Source organism: Arachis hypogaea, chromosome 5, assembly GCF_003086295.3.
Source record: "Arachis hypogaea cultivar Tifrunner chromosome 5, arahy.Tifrunner.gnm2.J5K5, whole genome shotgun sequence".
In the NCBI taxonomy this organism is placed as follows: domain Eukaryota; kingdom Viridiplantae; phylum Streptophyta; class Magnoliopsida; order Fabales; family Fabaceae; genus Arachis; species Arachis hypogaea.
In genome coordinates, this window is record NC_092040.1 from 4822602 (window position 1) to 4832858 (window position 10257).

Consider the following 10257-nt stretch of genomic DNA (forward strand, 5'->3'; position numbering starts at 1 on the left):
AACTTTAAAACCTGCTATATTCTGATACTGAACATATAATACTCTGACATTGAATATACATTGGCAGATGCATATATAACATTGCTATGGAAGATATATTGACAGACGTATAACATCGTAAAGAAAAAAAACTGACATATACATTGAAGATACATTGGCGGATGATGTATAATATTAGCTATATTCTGGCTTTGAAAATATATTGGCAAATATGTAGACCAATAAAACAGGTGACCTTAAATATGTTATATTCTGATATTCAAGATACACTGACAAATGTATAGCGTTGCTAATTGGAGAATCAAGATATACTGACTGATATATGCACCAATAATAATAATAATAGTGCAGAATTAGTATTTGTCTGTTTTATAGATGTGATGCATGGACAGAATTGTATTTTTTAGGTAAGTTTAAAAAAAATAAATTAGAGAGATTTTAGTATTCTCTGTATATATTTTATTTATAATTTATTTTTAATATATTTATTTATTCATGAGTTTTTATCATTTTTTATGTATTAAAAGTTAAGATAATAAAAAAGAAATGAAATAGACCAATGTGTGATTGTTTTAGGCAATATTGACTTCAATAAAAAAATACAAATTTTGAGAAGGAGAATGCTATGCATTTGGAGTATTATTAGAGAATTATAAAACAGTGGATAATGTTAATGATTTAATGTTCATGTTTTGTTAGTACACAAAATTCTGGAACATCTACAATATTTTCTTTATGTTTTGAGTACTCTTTTGCTTTATAAATATATATTTTTTACTTTTTAAGTTTTTGTTTTATTTAATTTTGTTCTTAATGTTTTTTATTTATATAAAAAGTATTTAAAAAAGTTTAATTTTGTTCTTAATATTTATATAGAGTAAACGTCTAAATAATATTGATATAAACTAAAAAATATTAAAAAAATTAAGTACAACTAAATGTTATTAGAAGTATTTTTGATAAAATCGCAAACGTTATAAATAAAAAATACTATTTTCTATGTATATATATATTGAAATTTAGATCACATTTATAATTTTTATTATTCACCTTATATAATTACATTAATTATATAATATACAATATTTTTTCAAGGACAAAAGTCAAAACTATAATATTAAATTAGGGTAATGAACTAATGATATTAGTCAAATTAGGAGTCTATGTCTTTCTCTCTCCTTGTAACAAACTCCAATAAATATTTTTTATAGTTTAAACTTTAATGGACTGCCAAATACTATGCTTTATCCTCTGTTGGCTCTTAGGCACGTCAACAAATAACCGGAAGTAACAAATGATAATAAATCATCACAGACAAATTCTAATTAAAAAAGTTTAGACCCAACAATAGATGTATTAGCAAAATTAGTTGAAGTTTTTTTTTTTCATTAGGTTCAATAATTCTCTAAATTTTTATAATTTTTTAATATTTTAATTAAATTTTTATAATTTAAAATTTTTTTAATTAAATTCTATATTGAATAAAAATTTTAAATTAAGTCTCTGTTAAATAATTTTTAAAAAAAATATTTTTATAATATTTCATTTCTCTTTAACGAGAATTATTGATAGAGATCGATCTAATTAATTTATCTAAGACAAATGCCAAATTATAAACTTTTAAATTTGAGAAACTTATTTAAAAATTTAATAAAATTACAAAAAAAATCTAAGGGCCAGCAATTTTATCAAATTCTGACCAGTATGTAACCAGCAAAGAAAAGTGAACAATTGGATGAAATTTCACACCAATTTAACACCATTAAAAGTCTCATTAATGGCTATTTGATGGCTATAAATCCCAAAAGTTGTTGGCCCTAACATTATTCAATTATATAAACCTATGAAATAATTAAAGAAAAAATCTAGTAGGCCAGGAATTTTTATATTTTGTAGCCAGCACTTAACCATAAAAAAGAAGAATAATTTTTCACATACAAGCGTTTTTTTATACAAGTCTTTACAAGTCATAACGCGCTTCGAACCGTACTGCACGTTTTCACTGCACCTTCCTCTTCCTCTTCTTCTTCTTCCTCTTCTTATTTTCTTTCCTTTCTTGCCTTCTCTTTCTCCATCTTCATTTACGTGCTTTTCTCTCTGTTTTCTTTCTTCGTTATTCTTGATTTCCATTGTTTTTTTCACTGCACCTTCTTCTTCTTCTTACTGCACGTTCTTCTTCCTCTTCCCCTTCTTCTTCTTCTTTTCTTTCGTTTCTTGTCTTCTCTTTCTCCTTCTTCATTTACGTGCTTTTCTTTCTGTTTTTTTCTTCGTTATTCTCGATTTTCATTATTTTTTTACATCAAGCTCTGAAATCATTTTTGAAGAAGAAGAAGTAGCAAAAGATTAGGAGGAGAAAGAGAAAAGATTTATGAATTATGCATAAGGTGTACTTCAACGAATTTTGGGTGTATTTCTGTAATTGTTTGGGTGTATTTCTGAAGTTCCATTATCTTCAAATTTGGCAAGAAATTCGTTTTCATGGACGAAGAAGAAGAAGAGTTGTTCATAATGCATAGTGAGTAGTGCGCTTTAGAAACAGGAAGTGGTTGAATAACATGCATTTATTTACTCTTGAACGTGGGAGTGTAATGCATGTGTTTTGTTGGACTTGTGTCAACTTGTAAGACTTGTAAGCCAAAAAAACTTGTATGTGTAGCAGCCCTAAAAAAAGAAAAGTAAGTAATCTTCTACCATTAAATGTAATCTCACACCATTAAAAATACTATTGATGACCAATTAATTATTATAAAACACAAAAATTACTAACCTCCTAATCCTCCTCTTAAATATATTCAATCATTTTATAAAGAGGTTCAACTAAAATATAGTTAATTCTCAAAATGAAATTATCTGAATCATTAGATTATTATTCTACCAAATGACTTTTTATCTAGTTATTATTCTAGCTAGATTTTATGCACAATTATATAAGAAACCTTTTTTAAAAGTTACAACCTTTTACTCTCTTTTTTCCCGCTTAAAACTCTATAATGAATTAGTCTATTTTCCATGTCCCACCACTCAAAAAAGTAATTTTGGTAGCTTTTTCTAACAATGCCTTGAAGAGCCGGTCCCAAGAGAAGACATCGTCCATACTACATTGGTCCTATGCCTATAATTGGCATGCATTTTTAATGTCAATACAAAGAATTATGAATTAATTGTGAAGATAGTACTATCGTAAATGTCAAATTGGTTCTAATTGGTCCTGAAATATATTATTGTGAGTCTAATTAATTCTTTTGTAGATATATCATACTAAAGGTTATGTGTCACCGGAATATACAGATTACTTTCACATACCACATAATGATTTAATGGTTAATTACTTCTAGTAATAATTATTATTTATATTCACAATTAGATACATAAAGAATAATAAAATTGAAAATATATTTTTTTTTTAATTTTTATATCTGGACAAAGAATTTTGTTTGAGTAGAATAAGATAAATGATATTAAAATTAGTATAATTGAAAATTCTAAAAATTCAGTATTTATAAATAAAAATAAGATAAAATTGTCTAACTAACTTTATTTATTTTTTAAAATTTTAAAAATAAAAATAACTTACATAGTCATTTTTGTATTTTTAGAAACAAGCTAATTTACTCTACAAAAGTTTATGACATATCAAATGTTGACATAATAAGTCAATTAATCATTTTATAACATATGACATGTCATATGGCATATCATATAATATTTTAGAAATGAGCAATTTAACTTATATTGGTATCTTATAATAATTAATTTAAAGTATTTAATCTTTCGATGACCAATGTGACGTACATGTAATATTTTTGAAACTATTCTAACCATCAACCTGAAAAATTATTACATGTTGAGTGACATGTAAAATTATATTCATTACAATATATATAAAATTATGGATTTTATCATTTACCTTTTATTTTTTAAATAAATAATTTGTTTAATTTTATATATATTGTTAAAATAAAATAAAATAATTTTGTATAAAACTTAGGTATATCTACTATCATCTATATAATGAAAATTGAGACGAATTTGATGTACATTTTTTTCTAAAATATATATCTTTTATAAAGCTTTTTAATTTAACTTTAAGGTATTTATTGTATTACCATCTAAATTAATCTTACATTATTTATTATTGTACAGATTTGATAAATAAAAATAAACTAATAAATACTGTTATACCTATCATGATTCAAGTTTGTGTCACTAATAATGTGCTTAAATATAGTAATTGACAAGACATCATAATGATACTAACATGTAATAGCCAAAGAAATAGTCGTACTAACTAAGATTTTATGGTATTTACTTGAAAATGGTTATTTTTTAACATGTAATTATATTCAATATACACATGATATCGATCATCTCCAATTACGGTTGAATTCAAAAAGTTGAAACACAAGACTATACTAAGTATATATTGTTGTGTTGTTTTCATGAAGACATTTAAATCAAGCTTCATAATAATACTTTCGCTTTTATCAGTACTACATTTGATCATATCGGACTAGCTGTTTAATTATAATATATTTGCATGAACCAAAAAAAAAAAAAAGAAAGCAAAATAGAAAACAGAAAAAAGAAAGGAATAAGTAATAACACAAGTACATTTATTAATTGCCGAAGAACTGACGTACAAAATATTTATTCAAGTGCTAAAATTAAAAAAAAAACACACTTTTATTCAAGTGATGGAGTTGGAACTCAATTATATACAACACTTCTCAGAAATTCCAACTCTATGCACTCATTTTTATTCATCTCCCTGATTGCTCCTCTAACAACCTTTCTCAGAAACGAAAAGAGCTGCGTAATTTGTGTCCAACATCAGGGTGCGAGTGTGCCACCAGGGAGAACAAAAAAACAAAGAAAAAGACAAAACAAACAACACAAGAGAGAGAGAGAGAAACAGAAGAAGAAACTAACAAGTTAGTAGGGAACTGACTCCCACTGGAAAGGCTCTGCGAGCTGGAAAGCCGAGTCGAGTTGGTCGGCTTCGTTTACAAGCCAACGCGTCGAGTAATCAAATTCACTTCCTCGACCACCGTGATCCAAGTCAATTATCAGGTCAGGGAGGTCCACAAACATGTCATCATCCTTGTCCATCGATGAATTCGGTGATTCTTCCTTGTCCTTAGGGTGGGAGGAAGAGGATGAGGAGGACGATGAGGACGACGCGGACACGATTCGGCTGGGATTGGCTACGGCTTCATGGCTTGGAAAGTAATCCAATGCGGCTGCCTTGGCAGCGGCGGCTTGTATGTCCTTAGGGGAATTGGTCGGCGGACGTGGAAGGTGCGGGCCGAGTTCGGGGAAGTTAAGGATAGCAGCGCGGCCTTTGATTGCTAGAGCCGCGGCGTCGTGGGCTCGAGCCGCCATTTCAGCAGTGGCGTAAGTTCCGAGCCAGATTCTGTTTCTCTTCTTGGGCTCTCTAATTTCAGAGACCCATTTGCCCCATTGGCGCATGCGTACTCCGCGGTATCCACTAGCAGCGGCCCTCTTTTTGGCGCGTGGTTTGGGTGGTGGAGGTGAAGATTGATCGGGGGAAGATGAGGAAGCGGCGGAGTTGACAATGATGGGAGAGACAAGGGGTTTTTGCGGCGGGTCCACGTCCATGGAAATGGAAGTGAAAAAGCAAAGATGGAAAGGGGAAGGAAACTTTGTGAGTAAAGAGGTTCAAACTTGAAAGATCTTTGGGATGAAGTTTTCGGCTATGCTATCAATTCTTTTTATAATATTAACAAAATGAAAAAGACAAATATTTCTACTATATGTGTCTCAAAATTAGTAGCAGTAAATTTTATTCATAGTAATTCTAATTGTACATGCATGAACATAAACAATAGTTTTTATATATATTTTATTTAAACTAAGATAGAGTGTCCTATTTAAATTTAACTCTAGATAATTGATTTATTATTGTATTATTTCTATTCTCATACGATTTTAAAATTTGCAAATGCATACTAGTTTTAGAGTACATATAATCCTTGTTCCAAAACAATTTTATCCAAACTTAGGCTACATTTTAATGGGAGATTGATATTGAAAGACAAAAACTAAAATTAAATAAAGTTTTTATATTATATTTAGTGTAAAGTATATAAAATTATGTTATGTTCTAGTGTTTGTTTGGTTTAAGATAAATATAGAGATAAAATAAAAATATTTACTAAAATATCTTTAGTTTTTTAAAAAATATTATTAAAATTTTAGTTTTTGTTTTAAAAAAAATTCAATCTCTTGTGTTTTTATTTTTTAGAGACATTGAAAAAACTAAACAAAATTTTAATTTTTTTTAATTATCAAACACAATACTAAATTTCAGTCTCTTAATTCTAATAGAATAATAGACATGTTAGATTGATTAAGTGTGTGATTATATATCAGTAATTTTAGAGAGATAATAAACTAAAATTATCTTAGTTAATTGTACATTTATAATTTTATTGTAATATTCATAATCATATACTTATTATATATAATATTATCCAATTATGTTGGTGATAATTAATAAATATAAAATAAAATAAAAAGTTTTAAATTAATTTAGATATAATTTTATTTTTTCCTAACTATTTTTGTTAATTTATGTTACGAATAGACAAAATAAATTTATTATATAAATATACATGAGAGAAAGAAAAAATTACTCTCGAGTCTTTCAAAACTACTGAAACAATTCCGAAAAGAAAAAGAATGGGTCCAGCTGGAAAAGAGAGAAAACAGTTGTAATCTAATAATTTTATGAATATTTTGAAAAAAAAATATTTAAGCACATTTAGTGGTTTTATTATTCAAAAAGATAAAAAAAATTTTGAAGGTTTAGTTAAAGTGATTATCCACATAAAATATTTTTATATAAAGACGACAACTAAAAATTAGTTTAATATATTTACCTAAATTATTTAATTAAATATACTTTTACATACGAAAAATTAATTATTAAATTAATTAACTATCATATATTTTTATATAAATGTATGTATATTGTTTACCTCATCTTAAAATATATTTTATATTTTTAATATATATTTTATATAAATAATTAATTTAGTCATTAATTTTTTTTATGTATAATCACTACAATAATATAGATTATGTTTTAGGGTTATATGTATAAAAAAAGAATTAAAATTTGTCAAAAAAATAAATTTTGACACTATTTTAATTATGAAAATATGTTAATAAAAGTTTTGTCAAAAATAGTATTTTTAACGTATAAGTAATTGTGAAATAAATTTAAATCTTATTTTGATAAATATTGGCTGTCAAAAATAATATGTCAGAAAAATTTGAGAATATATTTTCTGTAATACTTATTGACCGTCAAAAATACTATTTATTTTGACACTTATTGACCATAAAATATTCTCAACAAAAATATTTTTACAAAGAATGAGATGAGATCTTGAAACTGAAGAATAAATTGAGATTTTAAAGATAAAGAATGAATAGTATGATCCCAAACTAAGAGCACTGTGATGTCAAAATTTTCAGAAAAAAAATAGTGGAGTAAATTGAAAACAAATGAGTGTCAAAATTGAGAAGTAATTTTTTATGGTCAAATTATTCATCAAAAAACATAAAAAATTTGACATTTGTGATATTTATAAAAAATATATATTAATTTTGACATTTAACTATAGTGTTAAAAAATAAAGTATTAAAATAATTTTCTTTTCTTGTAATGAATATAATTATTGTTTAACATAATAAATATCTATATCTTATCTATTATATTAAAATGAAGAGTGTTAGAAGATCAATAAATTTTATAATTTATAATCATTAATTAATCATTATTAATATTTTTAATAATATAAAATTTTATCTAATAATATAAAATTATTTTTTTTTTAAATAATTAAGTGCGACCAAATTTTAATAAAAATATTGGCCTTAGACTTTTTCTATTAAAATTTCTTTTCTCAGTTTCGTGACGTCCATCCAGCAGGATTAATATTAGTTCCTCATGAGTTAGAACATAAGTGGCATTTTTTAGGTATCACAATAATTGAAGTTTACTTGAAGGAGTAAGTGTCCGTCCCCATTGCCATTCGTATCTTGGAATTAAAAGTACAAAAAGAGGAAAAAAGATAGAATTAAGGAAAATGAATATGGACCGCTAAGGTCATTTTATATTGAGTTTCAGAATGTGTCGTTTTTGTTATTTCTAGTTAGAACAAACTTTGGTGGACCAATGTTGATTGTTGATCCATTATATTTATTTATATATATATATATATATGCATCTTCAAATCATAGCTTTAATGTCGTTTTTGCGGAGGCAAGATCTTCTTCCATTACAATAGTAAGGAATTCATGAGTTTATTATTATTTGTTTATTAGTTTACTCGTTTCTTTGATTTGGGGTAATATTTAATATTGAATGGACAATGTCTGGCCCATGAAGATGAATGAAGTTTTGGTACGAATTTCATTCAACTGCCACTATGTTCAAAATCTGCTATGCGGACCCATGATCACTAATGCCTGATGCTTATAATTATCCACCGCAATTAATCATCATTCTTGGCATCTTATGTTTGATTATCCTCGTGAATTTCAAGGAATCCGTGAAAGATGAGGACTCAACCACTCACTACTGTTTGCATCTACAAAGCCTGAGTCACTGGAGATGCTTCGTTACCCTAGCTCTAACTTCTTTTTTCTTTTCAAGAAATCAGAGTCGAATTCGTGATCTCTAACTAAATATAAAAATTATATCATTTAAATTATAACTTGTTAGAATGTTAGCTACCAGCTCTAACTTAACGCAGTAATAATTCAATAAATTTATAAATATTTGAGTCGAATTTGAGTCTAAATTTAAATTTATGTAAAATAAATGTGACTTTATTGATTCTCAAGTTGATTCCATTATAATTATATATTATTTATTTCATATTTTTTATTTATATGACATACATGCACGTTTATATATATTATTTGAGTTAATTTATGAGTTTTATTGGAGTTAGACTTAAACTTTATAATTAGATTCCATTATTCTAATTTTGAATTTGACTTAACTTAGTTTAATTCGACTTACTTTCACATCTAACAGGCTAATACAACCGAGATATGTTTTTTGTAATTATTTTATGAGTAAGCCATCAATAATTTACACTTATATTTATAGACATTTTACACACAATAAATATATAATTTACACTTATGTTTATTTAAGTTTTACACATATAAATTAATACAGGTTATACTAAGTTTTTTAAAATTTATACACATAAATTAATAAAATTTAATATTTATACTAACAAAAGATATTAAAAATTACTGACTCTAAGAATTTCTCTTATTTTATTTGTACTTTGAATAAAACCATAATTTACTTTTATGCCCACCTTGCAAAGTTTTAAATGAAGTATCAGTCTCTTTTAATATTTTTTTCTTCAAATTTGAAATATCTAATAGATGATAAATGTGTCGAATATTATAAGATATAATAACAGATATGCAAAATAATTCTCATAAGAAGAAATCAGTAGTTTACCCACGTATCATACTCAAATATCATATTCTCTCCGATTATGCCAAGTTGCAACAAATTAAAACAATCATTTATTTATTTCTTTGTCTAGGTTATTGTCAATCTTATAACAAAATCCGTTGGGATTGTATGGAGTAAGCAGGGACACAAAGACAAAGCGTTGTGATATGCAAATCTAGGTCGTTTTCTTTATCCTGAATTAGATGTGCACTAATAAGGTAGCAAAAATTTGGTACAAACTTTTCAAATAATATTGTAACTACATAATGTCAAAATCAAAGATAACATAACGGTAGCAAAAAGTTCTCGATAATTTATAAGGTAGCGTTTGTTTTACTGGAATAGAGACTGAAAGACTGAGACACAATATCATGTTTGTTGGTTCAGAGACTGATACTAAAATTTCTGTCTCTGTCTCCAAAATTTCAGTACCTCCAAAATGTAGGGACACAGGGGACTAATATTTTTAGAAACAGAGACTGAAACTTTAATAATATTTTATACCTAAAATACTTTCATTTTAATTAATTAATTCTAATTTTATCTTTTGTGCAAATTAAATTAGAGTTTTATTCTTGTTTCAATTTTTGTCTCTCACTTGACACCAAACAAAATACTAAAACTTATTTCAGTCTCTGTCTCTTAGTTTCTGTCTCTCAGTCTCAATTTTTCAGTATCTGTCTCTCCATCAAACGCTACCTAATAGAACAGTAGTAGTAAGCAATTTTACTCCAACAATTAAT

At 26.3% G+C, this 10257-nt stretch overlaps 1 protein-coding gene across 1 annotated transcript; it reads right to left on the reverse strand.

The window, feature by feature from the left end:
- Positions 1 to 4592: 4592 nt before the first annotated feature.
- Positions 4593 to 5714, reverse strand: LOC112800351 (ethylene-responsive transcription factor ERF039-like). The gene has a single exon (XM_025842585.2). The coding sequence runs from the start codon at positions 5617 to 5619 to the stop codon at positions 4933 to 4935; it is 687 nt and encodes a 228-aa protein (XP_025698370.1). The 5' UTR covers positions 5620 to 5714; the 3' UTR covers positions 4593 to 4932.
- Positions 5715 to 10257: the final 4543 nt, after the last annotated feature.

What these genes read in the sequence shown, in the direction of transcription:
- LOC112800351 (XM_025842585.2), bottom strand. Translation starts at nt 5,619, where the DNA reads ATGGACGTGGACCCGCCGCAAAAACCCCTTGTCTCTCCCATCATTGTC.